Consider the following 19,294-nt stretch of genomic DNA (forward strand, 5'->3'; position numbering starts at 1 on the left):
GCCGGGCGCCTCATCCACCCGCCGAGCTCCTCCTCCTGTCTCACCGAAGGTAGTCGTTGGCCGTTAAGAAGCCAGAAGGGCCGTTTCCTTGAAAGCACCGGGAGGATATCCATAGCGGGATATGGAAAGCATCATTATGGCAGTCTGCAAATATTACAGGGCTGACTGATCAAAGTTGCGATTGAGCTCTTTAAACCTCCAAGTATGATTAAGAGGTGATGCCCTGAACCACTTCCAGGCAACTGAAAATGAGCTTGAGACTGGAGCTGACCTGTCCCAGATGTTGAGGCAAAGCAAGGTTGGGTTTGGTGGTGTGGTTTTTTTGGTTGTTTGGTTGTTTGTTTTTTTTTGCTTACAGCCTGAGAAAAGATGTGCTGGAGACAGAGCTACTGAAATACAAAGCCCTTTTCTTACCGACAGAAAGAAATGCTGCACCGGTCACCACGCTAGCTGAATATCGCATAAGGAAATCTTCAGTTGCTTTCATTCTTTAGCTGGGAAGGAATCAGTAGAGTAAAATATATTTTCATGTATTTTTATCGGTGCTTCGGGACTGGTTCGTGGGAAGGTTACCCAATATTTATTATCTACCATTTCACTAAGAGGGAGCACTAATTGCTTTCTTGCCCGAGTTAAATGGGTTCATGGCGATTCAAGTTCTCCCTGCGAATGCAAATACAGAGGGTCACCTTTCCATCAGGCTCTCCAGGAACATCTTGCCCAGAGACTTGTGTTTGACCAAGCAACCAGTGACCAGGCAGCAGGTCTCAGCGCCGCCTCTTTATAGTGAAGGTAGCAGATTCCAAAGGCAACGTTTGCCGGCTTTTTCCTCTCTTTGCATCTGCCCCGGGGATGGAAAGATCAATAGGAGCGGGTGAGAAATTTTTCTTACTGTTCTAGCTTAACTTTATGGCCCCAGATAGCTTCATTTCTAGGCTTTCTCAGCCGTGCCCTGACGGATTGCCTTCCTTGCAGTAACTTGGAGCCCAGCTCAAACGGCCTCAGGAGCACAATAAAACTGTGAGAAAAGAGAAGGAAAAAGATGTTCGGCAAGTGATGATGTACTTCAGCCATCCCTTGCTAGATACCAGCTGCTGGTGTGATGTGGCAGCGTCTTTTCTTAGAAGATTTGGCGAAGTTGGAAGGGATGTAGGGACCAGCAGCTGAAGCAGTGACAGGGATTGAAGGCTGCGCTTGCAGGGACTTGTTGAAACAAGTCAGTCAGGGAAAGGCCTTTCCAGAGGCTCAGGAGCCTGAAGGGGTTTGGGTGCTGAATTTTGACTATTTGCTCAGTTTGGTGAATTGGAGAACTGACTGCCTGAGCTGGGCCGTAGGGAAAAGGGGGCATGTAGAAGTCCTGAAGGACCTGGTCTGGGGACCTTTACGGCTATGGCACAAAGCACAGCTGGGAAAAATGCCGAGCGGGAAGAGTGTCCTGGCAGGAGACGGGCTGCAGAGCGGCAGATGCGTTGCTCTCGCACCCCGTGCTCTGCTGTCCCCGGCTCTCCCGCCTCTGCTGCGCTCCCTGATGACACAAGGGCCCTGGAGGCACCTGAGGAGGTGGTGTCCCCAGTTTGGCTCCTTTCTGCAGTGGAAAGAGGCAATTTTAATAATGGGATTGATGAGAGGAGCCTGCGTGTGCGGGGAGCCCCAGGGATCTCCAGCGGTGTGCTCTGGAAGTGCGCGCAGAAGTGACTCTGAACAAATCTCAGTTTCTCACTGCAAGCCGGGAGTGCTTTTTCTTATCTTCCACTTAATCGGTATACTTGAAACCTCACCTTAAAACTGGGTTGTGCACATTTTTATTCTTAAAGACCACCACAAGTACCTTGGCATGTGTCTATCTCTATTTTTTCTACGCTAAACGGATTACTTCTACATTATGTTTGTCTGCTACAGTAGGACTTCAGAACTGAGGTCCGCTTTGCTGGGTCGTCTGCGTGCATTTGGGGAAAGGCTGGTCCCAAAAGCTGACATGGAAAGCAGAGATGCAGGAAAAATGACTAGTCCAGAATCATAGCACAGTGCTGGCGTTAGAGCTGGGAAAGAACTGGGCACGAGTGGGCATTTTTGCCAGGAGACCTCTTGCCCTTTGCCCATCAATTGTTCATGTCCCCAGCGTGTGGTCAGCCGGAGGCAGAGGCCATCCCTCCTCCAGCGCCTCGTGTCTGCGGGGAGATAGTCCCTTCCCTGATGGTCCCCTCTCCCGGGTGCCCCAGGTGAGCGGCAGGGCAGCGACTCCAGTGCCACCTCTCCTTGTCAGTGCCGCTGGGAGAACTCCCAGTGATTTTTATAACTGTCATTGGCCCCTAATTAGGTGGTTGATGCCAAAGTAATAATAATAAAAAAGCTCTCTATTTAAAACAAACCCACACGAATAATTATGTAAATATTTGTCTGGGCCAGTGTCAGTTTGAGTCCTGGGAAAGCTTTTTGGATGGGTATCTTGGATATTTCTCGTTAGCTTTTATAGTAGCGTATTTCAATTCAGACACTATCTTTGGGTTTGAATTCTCCTTCATGTACAATAGAAGACCCGAAATGACATCTCGGCTATTAAGCGCAGTAGATATTTCCAAGAACGGTGAATGTACAAACCACACTGTAACCCGTTTAATAGAAAATATCTGATGGGGGGGAACGATCACGCAGCCGTGACCGGAGTTTGCTGTGTGTGACTCGGCCACTGCCACAAAACACCATAGTGGCAGCTGTGGGTTTCAAGCAGATGAATCCGTGACCGTATAGGAATATTGGTATCTGATGAGCAAAAATCCTTCATCTTCTTTAAATCGGCTCCTGGCACAGTAGTGAGAGATGGTTTCTGGTGGTGGCTTTGCTGCCTGTGGGAGGGTTTGTGTCCCGTGGCAGGTAGGATGGTGCAGGGAGGAGGGGGCTGGTGCTGGGTAATTAGCTCCTATTTGGCTCCTGATAGCTATTGGTAATGGAGATACTGCTCTGAGTGCATGTGGGGCTTAATGGATTGGCTTTCTCCCCTAATGACCGAGGGTCAGAGATCACAAAGGTCGGTCAAGGCTGAACAGGAGTTTCTTGATATCACCCTAATGCCACTTGATGTGCTCAGTTTATGGTAATAAACCCCCTTCCACCGCTCGGTGCTGCCCGGACCAGGGGGCTGCCGGTGGATGGGGAGGAATCCTGTGCTTTTAATGCAAGATGTGCCATCTCTGAGTTTGGGCACTAGGGAAATAGACCACATACTTGTGTTTTATTTATAATGAAACTGGAAAGCAGAAAGGAATGGGAGCCGGAGTGTTGTATTTGGATGAGCCTCTTTTTCTGCATGTTTGGACATCAACAGATTATTTTAGCTCGTCCATAAAAAAAACGCTTAATTGGCCTAAAGTAAAATAATATTCATTCCCTGGTGACGTTAACAAAGAAATCCATTTAAACACCTAATTGGGAATAAAATCTGCTGAATAAATGTGGATTAGAACTGAGAAAATCATTAGGAACTAGTAACTGCAGTGGTGAGTTTCTCTCGCCCTGCTTGCAGGCTTCCCTCGAGGGCATCTCGGCTCTTGGGTTGGTTTGTGGTGTTTGCTGAGAACTGATGAAACTCATGGCTGTGGGGAGTTAATTCAGGCCTGTCTTCCTCCTGCTATTCCTGCCTTGAAAGCAGCACCTGTGTTGTGCAAATGTGGGCTATATAAACTCACAAAAGAACTAATGCTCCTGAGAAAATTTTGGAAAATGAGTTTAAGGAACGCTTTTTGTGAAGTCAAGGACATTCTAATTTGAAATTTGCTTTGCGGCTACCTTTTTGATGAGGAAAATCAAATCTAGTTATAAAATAAATAGAATCATAGAATGGTTTGGGTGGGAAGGGACCTCGAAGATCTCCCAGTGCCCCCCCCTGCCCCGGGCAGGGCCACCTCCCCCCAGCCCAGGTTGCTCCCAGCCCCGTCCAACCCGGCCTTGAACCCCTCCAGGGATGGGGCAGCCACAGCTCCTCGGGGCACCCTGCGCCAGGGGCTCACCGCCCCCACAGGGAAACATTTCTTCCTGATATCTCACCTAAATCTCCCCTCTTCCAGTTTGAAGCCATTCCCCCTCGTCCCATGGCTCCCCTCCCTGATCCAGAGTCCCTCCCCAGCTCTCCTGGAGCCCCTTTAGGCACTGGAAGGGGCTCTGAGGTCCCCCGGAGCCGCCTTCTCTCCAGGCTGACCCCCCCCACCTCCCTCAGCCTGATATACTAAGAGTTCATTGATTTAAACATCTGAGAAGAAAGAATTGGTTTTACATTTGTCTTTCCCTGTGTCAAAATATTCAAGTGTATAGTAGTGCTGGAAAGCAGTGTTGGGCCTTTTTAAAATCATCTGATGAAATATTTAAAAATAAAAATTACTTATGCTTGGTCCCATTAACTTTATGGGCAACTAAAAACCCCACAGTGCATGAAAATGAGTCTTTAGCTCCTAAATGACTGCATCCTGGAAGCATCCCAGCTGGGCTACCAGTACGGGTGTGGGGTAGTGCCCCGCAGGAAACTCTTCTGTGGTTTTGTTCCCTTTTAAGTGGCTGATGTGATGCGCCAACCATGCGATGCTGATTGCCAGCCTGGCTGGGGCTGCAATGTTTACCATGGTGGAAATGATTGTAATTATGCAGGTGCTTGTGTTAATGTGTTTAATTAAGCTCATGGTTGGGCAATCCACTTGCAGCACCACAACAGAAGTGAAAGGACTGGGCATGGCTATAGGAAGGCTGCGGAGAGGGGATTATTCCAGAATAGCTAGTGTTCCCCCCAGAGCTTGTCCGTTTTGGCTGCTCTTTCCGGACTGTATTCATCTAGAAGATGTCTGTCCCTCTTGTCCCTCGTGCCCTTGCATCACGGGAGCTCCAGCCGTGGTTGCTGGACAGCCTGTTCTAATGGTGGTACTTCAGCATCTCCCGTTTTCCCTGAGCGCTGCCGGAAGATGCTAAGAGCGAACGTAATCCTTTACGCTGTGCTTGTGAGGGTGGTCCCATTTCCCTGGGCACAGACTTCCATGCGGAAAGTGGCCCGGTCGGCTTTTTCTTTTCTCCTAACCCTGAAGCGTCAAGAAGCGACGTGGCATCGGGCATCCTATGGGGATGTAGGCTGCTTATATTGTGTCCTGGCGTGGTCAGCTGTGCTTCCACCCGCTACCATGGGAGGAGGAGGAGGGGAGAAAGCCCTGACTGTGCTTCACTGTGTTCCCAAACTGCCCTGACATGCACGTAGGCTGCTGGGTGCTGGTAAGCATCCAGTATAGATGGGCTGGGGCTTCCTGGGCGTAGGGCATGGCTGTATGTCTGTCTGCATAGGACGGCTCCAGCCGGACCGATGCAACTCCTGTGCCATGTCTGTGAGTGCTCAGTGACGTCCCTGGGATGCAACGAGATGGGCACCCACAAAAAATTACCCACAGGGCTGCAAAGCATTTGCTTTTGCTGAAAAAGTCACAGTTCAGCTGTTTGAATTTTGTTTCTCTTTCTGGAAGGTTTTTGTTTGGGAGGTTTTGAGAGAGACATCGTGCAGAGGAGGCCACTGTCTTGATCCACGTCTCCCTGGTGTCATCAAAGGGTGATGCCCTTCTTGTTCTTGATTGGGTGCCATGTGGCTTTGGGTACCAAAAGGAGGAAGAAAGGTGCCCTCCGTGATGTGCTGCGGCATCTAGGAGCAGCAGGCAGGAGCAGATGGTGGCCCTGGCAGCGCGCTGCAGCTGGCTGCGGCTGCGGGAGGATGCTCACACTTGCTCTGACAAAGGGGCTGTTATGTCAGGTCTTCATGGATTATTTCCCTCCGTCTGGGAGATGAGCATGCCAGCTTCTTTCTTCCTTGCCGGAGTAACTATTCTGCACCCAATTAAAACTGGTTGCAAAACTTCCGTTGACTTTAATGTGCTGCGAGATCAGGCCCTAATTAAATCTTGCAAAGAGCATTAAGTGGTCGATCATTACAAAGTACTTTGAAAATGCAAATGCTGTCCAAGTGCCAGATCGGCTGGAAACACACGGCGCTCCTGCCAGCAAAGACAAAAGGTTGAACTTCCCTTTTCCCCCTTCAATTGCACCTGCCTGAGAGCTGCCAGGAGCCGCCGTGTTGGCTGCGCGTCCCCTGGCAGCCCAGTGACACTGGGAAGGGCAGTGGATGTCCAGTCAGCCTCAGCCAGAAAATAATCGTCGCTTATTGAAGCAGTAAATAATGTTTTGCTTAACCCATCGTTAGCCTGTGTGAACACTGCCGTTTGGTCGTGTTGCTTTGCCCGTGCAACGTGATCGGGGGGAGCGTGACTTGGAGGTCCCCAAGTGATGCTGGCATGGCCGCAGTCCCCGAAGCGCTCTGCTCCTGTGCGCGTGGTCCTGGGTTGGAGCTGTGAGCCCTGCCCTGCGGCGGGACAGCTCAGTGGGAGAGAGAGGCTGCCTGTGGGCATGGGGTCCTCCCTGTCACCAAGCTGGGCCCTGTGGTCAGATGTCTGAAGAGATATTAGCTTGTTCCTCACCGCCTCCTGCAGAAAAGCATGAGGTGCTGTGGGCAGAGAAGGGACAATTCTCACATCAGAGTTCCCCCCCACCTCACAGAATCTCCTCGATTGGAAAAGACCTGTAAGATCATCCAGTCCAATCATTGACCCAACGCTGCCAAGCCCACCACTAAACTGTGTCCCTGAGCACTATATCCCCACGACCCTCAAATCCCTCCAGGGCTGGGCCCTCCCCCACTGCCCTGGGTAACGCGTTCCGATCCCCATGACCCTTTCAGTAAAGAAATTCTTCCTAATATCCAATCTAAACTTCCCCTGGCCCGACCTGAAGCCGTTTCCTCTTGTTCTACTTGACAGAACAGGTCGACTCTCATCTCTCTGCAACCTCCTTCCAGATGGATGTAGAGAGCGAGAAGGTCTCCCCTCAGCCTCCTCCTCTCCAGGCTGAGCACCCCCAGTTCCCTCAGCCGCTCCTCATCAGACGTGTCCTCCAGACCCCTCACCAGTTTTGTTGTCCTTCTCTGGACACGCTCCAGCGCCTCAGTGTCCTTCTTGTGGTGAGGGGCCCAAAACTGAACACCGTACTTGAGGTGGAGCTTCACCAGTGCCGAGTACAGGGGTAAAACCTGGAAAACACCTCAGCCTGGAAAACCTCCATGCTATACCTGCAGCACTGCCTTCCAAAGGGCTGTGCCGAGGTGTTGCTTGGGAAGAAGGGCAGATCCCTTGGATGTGATTTCCATCTCTTGCTGGTACATCTCCGTGTGCTCCCCCAGGGCTGAGGCACTCTAAGGGCCGTGTAAAGATTTTCAAGTGGGGTTTTTGGGTAAAGGAACCAGAGACTTGGGGCGAGAGGAGAGGAGAGGAGAGCGCCTCTTCCTTTGCACTTAACTTGCATCCCTTTATGGCTGCCTTGCAGAAACTGCTCCTAAAACCGAGCTCTCTTTAAGACCTCTCGGTTAATCATTCCGAAGATGGAGTCATACTCCGTCACCGTTTCCCTTTTGCAGATCTGCTGACTCTGTCGGTTTGTAGTTTTAATAACTCCAGGAGTTTCGGACTCCGTTCACCCTGAGTTTTTCTTTAAAGGGCAAGACTCCTGTCAGTAATCAAACTTCTGCCGGAAAACTGCCCAAAATGTCACGGTGACCCAGAAATACTTGCTCCGACCAGCGGGGGATTGGAAGGCTCCTGTGGCGGCGGGCTGGCCGGGGTGGGAGCAGCGCGGGGCCGTGGGCAGGGCGGTATGCGAGGCATCTCCGCTGCAGCGCGAGCACGGGCACCGACGGCGACTGCAGAGCCGGTGATTCACCTAATTCTTTTGGCCCCGCTGTCAGGACGGGCCCGTAAAAACTCCTCGGACACTGAACAGTCGCGCTGGGGGGGTCGGCAGGGCTTGGCTTGGGCTCTGCCTTAAAAGGCTTCGTGCTCTTCTCGGGAGCCGATGCAGTGGTTTGCTTCGGTGGAGAAGGGGGTTAGAAGAAGTCGTGCTGTTCCCCTCTTCTTGGGAATAACTGGTGAAACCCGGCGTGAATCCCCCCGATCCCTGCGGGGATGGGGGAGGCTGTCCGTGAGCAGGGAAAGGGACACTGCGTGTTGGCTTTGCACCCTCAGACCGACCCGTCCGGGGACCCCACCGCCGCCCTTCCCTGTGCTCTGGATTTTGTTCAGTGCTTTATTATTTTTTTTTCTTTTTAACCCCCCCCGGGTTTGTGGGAATGGGGGTCGGCAGCTCCTCGAAAGGGGTCGAAGCCCCTCTTTGGGCGCTCTCTGCCACGCGCTCTTGGCAGCGGGCAGTCCCCAACCTCCCGGTGACAGATGTGGCACTTGGCCGCTCTCTGGCCCGCGGACAGACGTGCCCCGGCTCCCACGCTGGCGCGGGCGGGCATCGCCCTGGCCGGAGCTGCTCCCGTGTCAGAAGAAAGCCTGTCCTCCTCCCTGACCCTTTGGCACCCTTTTTCCTCCCCTGAGCGGTGCCTGTGCTCGTGGAACCAACCCTAGAGTGCCGGGTTTTTCTTTCCCCTACCAGGGGAGAATCTGAAATCCTCCGGTCTTTCAAATGAACGGGATATTTGCTGCTCTTGAGCGGGGCTGGGGGTTCCCCCAAGGCCCCCGACGTTCGCCTGGTTTCTGCGCGTTGTGTCTTTAAGTTTCGCATGGGGTTTGCAGCAGGGAATTTTTTTGCGTGGTTTAATTATATTCTGTGGAGGAAAGGCCTGCTCTTTGCTTGCTGTTAGCTGCTAACGCCACTGCTTTGTTAGAAACCCAAATGATTGATTATTTTTTTTTTTAAAAAAAGATTTATGCTCAAAGGAACAAAGATTATTTGATTCTTTGAATTCAGCGTAGTCTTGCAGAGCTGCTCCAGTATCAGTTCTGGGTCTCTTTCTTTCCCTTTTGGGATTATGCATACGATCTTTCGAAACTAACTCTGCATAATGGTTTCCTTTGTTCACAGTTAGGACTATTTGGGCCTTTAAAAAACTCCATAAGGGGATGACATGAGTCATTGGTGAAATATTCGGCTATCTAGAGCAATGTGAATTGACACAGCTATTGGAACGGAGCTGATGTGCACCAGATGAGTATCTGACCCCTTTTACAGCTGGCCTTTTTTTGCTGCGTTATGCCCCTTCCTAGGGATCAAACTTATATATTTTCAATCCTGCGGTTCAGATTCCTCGGTTCTCCTCCTTAAAATGCCTTTCCTCTTTGTCCAAATATCTCATTTGCTTTCATTGGGCTGCTGGGATGCTGAAGAATTCAAGGGGCTGTATCAAGTCCATCCAAAGGATGCTTGAGCAATGGCGACTGGAGCGTTATATTCTTATTTTTTTGTCTATATTTTGTCTTGGTCTCTGCCATCTTGTTTTAGTCAGCTATCCAAGCTGGGAGCCCAACGCTGCTGACAAGGGTTTAGGTAAGGAGTAGAAATTGTTGAAATCCTCCAGGCGTCACCCGGAGCCTCCAGGCTCCATAGAAACGCATCGCGAAGTGAAGCAGCTTCCAGTGCTCATCTGCGTTCAGCTGTCTCTTGTGGATCTCAGCACAGGAGCGTTGGCCCCTTGGTGTTTGCTCCCCAGTATAATCCAGGACAACCCTGTCAACCTCTGGGCAGCTAGCTGGGGAGTGAGGAGCCCCAGCGGAAGGGCATCCTTCCCCCCGCAGGCTCTGCCCTGCCTTGCTGCCGGTCGGAGTTCGGTCCTCCAAAGGAAATAATGGAGTGTTTATTTAGCGCGAAGGATAAACTGTCTTGGAAGGGTATTTAAAGCAGCAAAAGGTGGTGAAGGTGGAAGGGAGAGGGTCTGTGTGTTTGTGTGGTTTCGGGCAGCGCCCGCGCGTTGCCCTGGCGGTGGCTGTGTCGGAGCGGGGGCTCCGCTCCCTCCTGGCGGCCCCCCGACCTTGGCCGGCTTTCCCGGCTCGGGAGTAAAGCTCGGTGCTGCTGCTGTCACGGCTGGCTCTTCTGTCCCCGGTCACTGCGGGGCCGCTGTGTGAGCGCACCCTGCTCTGACCCCTCACAGCTCGGGGGCTTTGTGGGCTTCCGTTGGAAATCACCTTTTCCCTTAAAAAAAATACGACTCTCCTCCATCTCTTCCCGGGAATGGGTTTTTGCTGTGCGTCCCGGCAGCACCGCAGAATCCTCCTTTGAGAAGGCAGCGAGAGAGCGCGGTGCTCTGCTTAGTGTTGTTTGTGCATGGCACGTTGCTATTATTAATTGGGGAAAACATTGCCGTGACTTCACATTTGTCATCTGAGCACTTGGACGTGCCTTACAAAACCCTGTCTCTTGTAACCTCACAGCACAGGTGCTGGTGGTGGTGGTTTTCTGGCTTAAAGATGGCAAAAAAGGCGAGATGGGAACGGTAAGGAGTAGGTCCTTCGATGGCATAAGTGGACCTTGTTTCGTTAACGCTGGGAGGTTTAGACCCACCTTATAGGTGCTGCGTTATGCGGCAGTAAGCGGCTTGGCCGAGGCTGGGGGGCGAGAGCAGCGCGGTTGGGCGCAGGAGCCGGCTCCCGCCCGCCCGGACGCCGTCAGCCGTCTGTGTGCAAGAGAAACGAGGCAATTTAAGCCAGTTAGTTAATTGCGGGCAGGTTAATTGCAGTGCATCCCTTTGCTTTTTCCTGTTAAAACTGCTTCTTTCTACCTTTCTGTGGGACTCAAGAATACTCTTCGAGGAGATGCTACTCTTGGAAAAAATCCTTATTCACCTTGTTTACTGTCGTTACTTGCGGTGGGATAAGATGGCCAGTTTGGTTTATATGGCTGGTTCATGTAGGAAGGCTTTGCTTCCCAGTAAATCTGCTTCGCTGGGGACGTGACGCTTGGGTACAAATACCCAGACTGGTGGGTTACGTGTTAAATGATGAGAAAGTAGCAGAGGGCACCTGGAACGAGCTGGGAATATAAATGCTTATTCATTCTTCACCTTGTGACCTCAAATCTTTGGGCAATAATTGCACATAAACTATAGTATGACTAAGTGCTGTGTCATGAAGTCCTGAAGGTCTTTGGATGCCCTTTAAGCTGTTATGAAACTGAATATAGAAGAACTGGTTCTCCGCTGTTACAGGATGGTGACCCCTCCTCCAGACACCCAAATGCCTCCGTTATTGCGTTAATCCAACGACAGGTCAGCTGTGCACAATAAGTGTGTCTCAGGATGCTGATGGGGAATTGTTTTTTTTCTACTTTGAAGGGTATTGTAAGGCAAAAAGTTGGAGAAAGGCAATTTGCTTAACTCTGAATTCTAGGAATGTCATCGGTGAAGATGCTGAAGACGTGCTCGATGTTGTCAGGTAACGCAGAATAAGCTCCAGATGTGCCTTGAGATGGCAGTGGTAGTGAGGGGAAGGGGAAGGCTTTGACCTTTCAAGCCCGGTGTTGGACACAGCTGTGACACAGCTGCTGTGGCAGCGCAGCTGCTTTCGTGTCTCGTGGGCGGTGCTGGTGGGGTGGGGGATTTGGGCTGATTAAACCGCTCTGCTAAACCCCTTTTCAGCTTCTGGTCCATTGAGATCTTTGGGGGCCTCCTGCCCGTTTCCATAAGATGAGCAAAAAGTAGTTGGGCAAGCAGCTCTTGTTTTCAGCAATACGCCAAACACACAGCATCTGCTGCAGCCCCGCTGGAAACCGCGGCGGGGGCTGAAGAGGGGGAGGTAGATCCAGGTGCGAACTGGTTTGGAGTATGCAAAGCACGGCGGGTCCAGCTCTCATGGCAAGGAGGACATCGGCCTGACTGGGGAAGCAGTTTCCTTGCTGGCTGGTGGACGCGCGGTCTTTCCAGACCCGCGGGGGAAGGACCGGGCTGGCCGTGCTGTGGGAGCTCCTCTGCTGCCCTCGTTACTGCAGATGTCCTCAAAGGGCTGGCTTTGATCCCGGGGGGGATGTCGAGCCAGAACCTTTCACTAGCGATCAAGCGAGCGCAACAGAACCGTTAAGAATGGGGGGAAGGTTTTCCAGATGTGCTCTCCGTCCTGTAAAACCATCATTTCTGCTCCTTCCAGTCCCACGCGGCGTACCCCGCTCTGGGCGCCTCCACCGCGGGCTGGTGGGTGGCTTGGAGGGTCTGGATCGCCTGGGAGTCCTCGGTGTCCTCGTTTGCAGTTGAGATAAGGCAGTGTCGTGGGGATTTGTATGAAGAGCCTCATGATAGCCAGTGAGGTTTTCTTGTTTTCCTTTTCTGGAAGTCTCTGTTCCCGGAGTCAGGCGATTGCTCCACTTTAAAAACAAAACACTTGCCCACCACCCCCCAAAAAAAAAAGAAGAAACCAAAACATAACCACTCCCAGCCCCCCCTCCCTCCCCAAACCCCCAGTCTTCCCAAATGACAGCTGGAAAAGCTTGAAAAATCGCACTGAAAAAATGGGAGGCAAGAGGTTTGTAAAATTTGGGGAGAGATTTGTAAAATTTTGGAAGAGATTTGTAAAATTTCTTGCGCATTATTGGACTTTAATAACAGATTTCTAAAACTTGACTGTATGTAGTTGGGAAAATAAATCTATTTAAAGTTCTGATTTCCTGGAATCCAGACCGCGCTCTTTGTGGATGCCCGGCTTTGCCTTCCCCCGGCGCGTGTTGGTGCGGCTCAGTTGGCGCCGTGCGGGGTGGCCGGGGAGCGCAGCCGCCTCCCAACGCCACCGCGTAAAGCGGAGAGGCCACGGAGAACGTCCGTCACCGGCACTGCAAGGCTACAACAGCTTCAGCCTTCAACTTGGTGACAAGTTTAAATATCGTGGATTTCCTCGGGGATAAGGATTTAATTAAAGACCTTGAAAAATGACGGGGGAGAGAATTGTTTCGAGGTTTGTTATTTGTAATTTGGTAATTTTTCCAGACACTGGAAACACGGATACCCACAAGTAACATATAAGCGACTTATGTATCTTGACGCTCGCTAAAGTGCTTTGGGGCTCATTCGAGAGCTTTGCTTCAGGTGTTAAAAATGATTATTACAGGCATAAATATGGCTTAGATTAATGACTCCTGGCTAATGCTGCATATGGTGGGATTTCCGGCATGGTTTACGGAAGCTGCAGGTCCATCTTGCACTGAATTTCAATAGCACCGTTTCCATTAGGTTCTTAGGTTGGGTTTGGGGGTTTTTTTGTTTGGTTTTTTTTTTTTTTTTTGAGGGAAAAATAATATCTTATTTTCCTGCTGATCCATCCTGCTTTTAAGAAAAGCTGGGGAACAGCCAAGGAGGCGATGAGATAAGAGGAGCGGGGAAGTGGTGGCGTGTGCCCTCTCGGGGCCGAGACCCGTTAGCCCTCGCGGGAGGGAATGGGGGGGCAGAAACGCGGAGGAGAGCAGAGCTTCCCCTGGCGCGAGCGAAACAGAGTGCCTCGGGCCGGGAAGATAAAATTAGGAGGGTCTGGGCTTGATAGCAGGCTTGGAGAAACCAAATTGTTTAACCTTCGCATAATGGTCGTGTGGTAGATGGTACGTGGAAAAAGTCTTTAACTGACCTTCCCTGCAGTCGCTAAGCAAGGGCTGGCTGTCCCTGCTTCTACCTGGTGACTTGTAATGGCATTTAAAAAAAAAAAAAAAAAATCCTTGTTTATTATTGCACATGTCCTGAAGGATCAGCAGGGCTTAAGACCTCCTTCCCACTTAAAATTTGATTTAAAAAACCATCAGGGAAAGGAAAGGTGAGAATGAACAACCCAGCCGTGTTGGGAAGGGGGTTTGCCGGCGGTTGGAGGGGTGGTCAGCATACTCTAATACTCACCTTCGGGTGTTAACGATGCTCTGGTTTCCTTTTGAGCTCCTCGGGGGTATTCCTGCTCCTGCGTCCCCGGCTGAGCCCGAGCAGGCGGTCTGGCTGCGGTGGCGGGTGGCCGGGCACGGCCCCGCTGTCCCTGGGTTGGCCGGAGCCCGCGCCCAGCCCAAAGCCAGGGGAGCTTATTTCGGTGAAAGCTGCTTGGTCTGCTTTAATACTGGTGCGGGAGAAAGGAAAAGTGGCTCTTGGCCACTGCTGAGCTGGGGGTAGAGTTGTAAACTTAATGCTAACTGCCTCTGTCCCAGGTTTTAACAGGTAATTAAATCATTAGGGATCAGATTAACACAGAAGGATTGGTCTTGTAGTTAAAGTGTTGGTCAGACACGGAGGAATTAGCGATTTAATTCCTCCTTTTTGCCACTGTTGGCTCATCAGTGAGTTTGCCATCAGTGGCTCATCTTCTTGAAATCATTGCTGTCCATTCCTTTTCCTTGCATCATCTCCGCTCTGTTAAAATGGGGGAGTAATGAACCTTTTTGCTCTTGTTCAAGAGCTTTACACGCTGCTGGCTGCAGGCTTCGGGGGCAGCCTCTGGTCTGAGTTGGGTGTAATTTTGGCTATTTGGGGTTTGCCTCCCTCCGTAGCGGGTATATTGCCACCCTCCTCCGGCGCAGCAGGGACGGAGCTGCCGGTCCCTCTGGGGAGCCCTCTGCATCGCGGGAGAAAGAATGATCCTGTGTGTAATGCCGCATAGTAATGTTATTCATAAAATAGCAAGTTTTTTTTTTAAAAAAAAAAAGCTTTCATAAAGCAACAGCTAATTCAGTTCTCGGATGAAGGCCAAGCCCCGCACAAGCTTGTAAGAAATGCCCAGTTGAGCCTGGTTTTGGTCAGTCTGGTCTCTGTCCTTCTGTGCGCGATGCCGTCATAGCTCCTAACGGGAGATCGCCCAGTTTAGATTTGGCTGAAAAGTCAAAGGGAAATAAATAAACTGATTAGCTGGGCAGGAATCAGAGCTGCTCCTGCGTGGGAAGCTCATCTTTCTGGAAAGTGTGGGAGATTTTCCTGCTGCTTAAGACCTACTCAAAGTGATGCTCTCAGTGATGAAGTGCAGCATGAGCGGTCCGTAGGGCTTCAACTGGCTCCTCAGCTCCCTTTTGATTCCCAGGAGCGAGCAGAGGCGAAGAGAGGTTATTTCCTCTCCTGCTGCTTACCTGTGTGCTTTGCAGTTTGTTTGTGCAATACCCAGCCTGTTATTGTACTTTTAATATCTCGCTTTGACCTAATCCATCATAGTTATGGAGGCGTAGAGGATCTTCCTTCCAAACGAAGATGAATTGCGCGTTGTGCCTGGAGGCCCCCAGCGGCGCGGGAGCCTGGCAGATGCTCGAGTCACCCGTTACAAAGGAGAAGTGCTGCACAGGGCTCTCAGGATGGGGGGGATGTTGCTCGGAGGGCTTCGGGCAGGGGCTGGAGGGCCGAGTTTGCTCCCTGCTCATGGCCAGTTGCTTCTGGAGGAGGTCCAGCTCCGCTGAATGCCCATCGCCTCCCTATAACCGCTGCAGGAGCTTTTGGCAAGCGGTTGCCATGTGGCTGCTTGCAAGTGCTGCCATTCTGTTAATGCACAGAGTTGGCAAAATCTGCTGTTTTCATGTCACGCATCCTTCCTCTCGATTTTGGCTACAAGATCGTGCCAATGAGCAGAACCTGCCCTGCCCAGTGCTGTACGCTGCTTTCCTATGAGATGGCCGGACTGGCTCTAGCGGGCGCTGGGGCTCCCTCGCCGTAGGAGGTGATGTCCACACAGGGTTTTTTGACACGACGGCACCTGGCATCTTTCAGGCGATGGATTCTTCTGCCGCCGTTTCTGTTGCTGCGGCCGTGGCCGCTCGGAGGGATGGCGGAGGGAGGGCCGATGTGCGGCGCGGCGAGCGAGGCTCCAATCCCCCCCGCAGCCGGCGCGGGGACCGGGCTGATGTCAGGAGTCTGGAATTCACATCCCTTCCCCCTCGCTTTGCCTTTTTCCCCTCTTCTCCCTAAAGAAATGTCGGAGGCAGCTTAGGAGCTGGCTGATCCGAATCTCTCGGAGCACGGGGAGGTAACTGGAAGCAGAGCTGGAGTTTTATTGTAATTTTAGTTGCTTAAACGCAGCTTGGGCTGTGCTTATGCAGATATTTCTGTGCGAAATAAAACACGGGTAAAGGCAGCGGGGAAGATGCAAGCGGCAGGGACAGCTTAGACAAATGTGTGTCAGCCGTACACTGCCTAACAAGGGCGAGAGAGAAGGGGAAACGTTGCAGCTGTACGCTGCCGGGGCCAGGCGCTCTCAGCTGGTGTATTATCCGCAGCGTTGACTTGGGTTTGCCATATGTTTGCAATCTCTCATGGAGGGCCCAACTTGTCAGGATTGTGGAAACTTTTTAAAACTGCCTAACAATGTACATGACTTTTCCATGCAAATATTAGGCCGATCTTCTTGGTAACCAGAACTTTTTACACTGTAAAAGATCTGTTTGTGTTATTTCTTTCCATTGCTGGGGTGTTTGTGGCGTTCGGTGCTGATATACACGCAGCAGCCCTTCCCCAGGGACGCGGCCAGCTGCATATGGCGCATCCCTTGCAAATCCTTTCCCTCTCTTTCCTCTCTGGTCCTTCTAATAACACGCTTGATCCCAACACGAGGCCGGTTTTTATTTTTTCCCTTGAAAGATTTTTTTTTTTATTTTTTCCTATGTTATTTTCCTGCCCTTTGGGAGAGATACGTGCTTTCATTTGCAGGAGCAGTGATGCCACGCACCTTCCCGAATGCAGCCGGGCTCTTTGGGGCGGTTCTGGGAGCTGGTGATAAGCTCTGCACCCTGGGCCACGCAGGGTGGCGAGATGCCCTGAGATCCCGCAGGCAGCCGGGGCAGCCAGCCCAGGGGGATTGTCTTGGGTCTCATTGCAGGCATCAGAGTGTCTGATGTGTGGCTGTCCCTGAGGGTCTGAGTGATATCAATCTTCGGGGAAAATAATGGCTCAAGTGGCAAAAGGATACAGCTGTGATGTATTGGCCCGGCAAGGCTAAGTGAAGCTGTCGCGCAGACGTTTGCTCTGGGCTCTGCTCGGGGTTTGCTGAGTGGGGTGGTTCATCTCTCTGACAGCACTTTGCTCCCAGAATCAAGTCAAAATTCAAAATAATTTCTTTTAAGCCTTTAAAGTCGGATCTGGTTATTCCACTTCTGGAGGCACCATCTCTCCTGACACGAGCAAGCCCAGGTTAGGAAGTTAATAAGGCGTATCGCTCGCGGTACGTAATGGATGTTCTCGGGGACCCCACCGTCTGGAGGTGAAGCAGCCCGCGGCGGCTGCCCCGGGGGGCGCTGGGTGCCAGACAAGCTCTGCGCTGTCTGCAGCAGCGAGAAACTCAGTCGGGATCCGAGTCTAATGGGATGTGGTGGAGGAGGGCTGCGGAGGAAAGCAGCCTTTTGCTTCGCGTCATTGGTCCAAATGCCCACGCGGATTTTTCCTCTTCTGTGAAGCACGTGGGTTTTGTTGGCCATCCAGCTGCATGGAGTGACGGGACGAGGGGGAATGGCTTCAAACGAGAAGAGGGGAGATTTAGATGAGATATCAGGAAGAAATGTTTCCCTGTGGGGGCGGTGAGCCCCTGGCGTGGGGTGCCCCAAGAAGCTGTGGCTGCCCCATCCCTGGAGGGGTTCAAGGCCGGGTTGGACGGGGCTGGGAGCAACCTGGGCTGGGGGGAGGTGGCCCTGCCCAGGGCAGGGGGGTGGGAACGGGATGATCTTCAAAGTCCCTTCCAACCCAAACCATTCTATGATTCTGTGCTCGTATGCACTGGTGGTTGTACAGAAACTCTGCTGTGTGGTGGGGGGAGTACCTGGCAAAGAGGGGGAATTATTTGATGGGATTTGCCTGGGCTCGGGATGAGTTACGGGGGGGCACTTGCCTGCCACATCCCTGCCCGGTGCCGCCTGCCTTCACCCCGGGCAGGGTTAGACGCTGGGCACAAACCCTCCCAGGCTCTGGGCGAGCCCGCAGGCAGCAGGAACAGCCCGTGAGCACCCAAGCGCCGTGCTGGGACGGATGCTGCTCTGCCCTAACTTGTTCCTAGCCCGAGGCACGGCTGTGGGTTTACCTGTTACCCCGGCTGGTGTGAATTTCCGTGTGGTTGTTTTGCATGGGGTGTGTGTGTGTGTAATCCTTTGGGGAAGTTTGTTTGGGTATTTCCTTCCAAACAACTTTTTGGGTTGACCAACTTAAGAAAAAAGAATGGAAATATTTGCGTCAGCGTGATGGCAACTTCTCGATTTAAAGCCTTTCTCTCAGGTCATGAATTTCCCGTCTAATGTGTAATCTCCAGGCTGTGCTTGAATGATGGAGATTGGGTGAAGACATCCAGAAAATAGAATTACTATAGCTAATAAGATAGTATATTCTCCCTTCTGCCCTAGCGCAGACAGCCGATCAGCTGGTCCTCTCTGCGTTCAATTAGTGTCTCTGACCGGCCGTACGGCGGCCGAGCTTTGAAGCCGGTATTAACATTGTATTTGCAGATGTATTGAAAACATATTTCATCTGCTTTTTAAATTGCGATGAATGATTTGTGTGAGGCAGGCTAATAACGACTTGGATCTGAGCAAGTGCCAGTCTCATGGCCTGCTAATTCTTGTTTTCTCCTTTTCTTTTTACAGCTGAACCCGCAGACCTCTTGAAGGTATTAGATTTTCATAATTTACCTGACGGTATAACAAAAACAACAGGGTTTTGCACAAGCAGAAGATCTTCAAAAGAAGCAGATGTTGCTTATAGAGTAACAAAAGATGCTCAACTCAGTGCGCCGACAAAGCAGCTGTATCCTGGTGAGTCCGCAGCTTTTTATTTGTCACATGGAAATATCTGATCCTTTTCTCAGATTCCGCAGGCACATAGGGCATTGGGGAATTCCTTCATTTTCCAAGTGTGCTGGTGTGTTCCCTTGGCAGGGAGCGATTCTGCTGTTTCAGGGGGCTGCAAACTTTCAACCCTCAAATAACATTGCAGTAAGTTGTTCTTTTATCGTTGCCTCTGCACATGGTGGCGGGTTTCACTGCAGAAGATGTGGCCGATGCCTACATCTGTTCCCTCCTACATTAGAAAGCTTCTGCTGTCTCATTATCACACAGTGGCATCCAGCTGGGGAGAGAGACTTGGAAGATGCGAAGGAACGCAGACCATGTTTTGTTCTGCGTTTGTGGAGCGCCAAGCACAGTAGGGTCTTATTCTGTGGCTGTGGTGTCTCTCATAACACAAATAATCACCATATAAAAATAATAGACTGCCCCACAAGAACAGATGTCCCAAGAAAAGTTGTTTGAAGAAATCAGAGGTTCACTGGAGAAAGCCACTAGGTTCACAAAGCCCTTGAAGAGCATGTGGGCTACCGACCATTTTATTTGCCACTGAGGATGTAGTGGAGGTTTCTTAATTTTTTAGGCCAGGGGACAATCACTACTGTAGAGTAAACAGTGCTTATAGAAAGACTGGACACGTTATGGACCCAAACTACTCACTGCCTCAGAGCTTCAGTATTGAACACACAGTCACCATGAGAAGTCT

The 19,294-nt window shown here is 51.3% G+C and overlaps 1 protein-coding gene across 1 annotated transcript in view; it reads left to right on the forward strand.

Moving 5' to 3' along the window:
- COL5A1 (collagen type V alpha 1 chain) overlaps nt 1–19,294 on the forward strand; it is a gene marked incomplete at its 5' end in the record, with an annotated part of 164,155 nt that overhangs the window by 20,257 nt on the left and 124,604 nt on the right. The window contains one exon of the mRNA XM_082492532.1: nt 18,391–18,558. Within this exon, the coding sequence (XP_082348658.1) occupies nt 18,391–18,558 (168 nt within the window). The remainder of the gene's footprint in view (nt 1–18,390; nt 18,559–19,294) is intronic.

Source organism: Vanellus vanellus (assembly GCF_965231255.1).
Source record: "Vanellus vanellus genome assembly, chromosome: 18".
NCBI lineage: Eukaryota > Metazoa > Chordata > Aves > Charadriiformes > Charadriidae > Vanellus > Vanellus vanellus.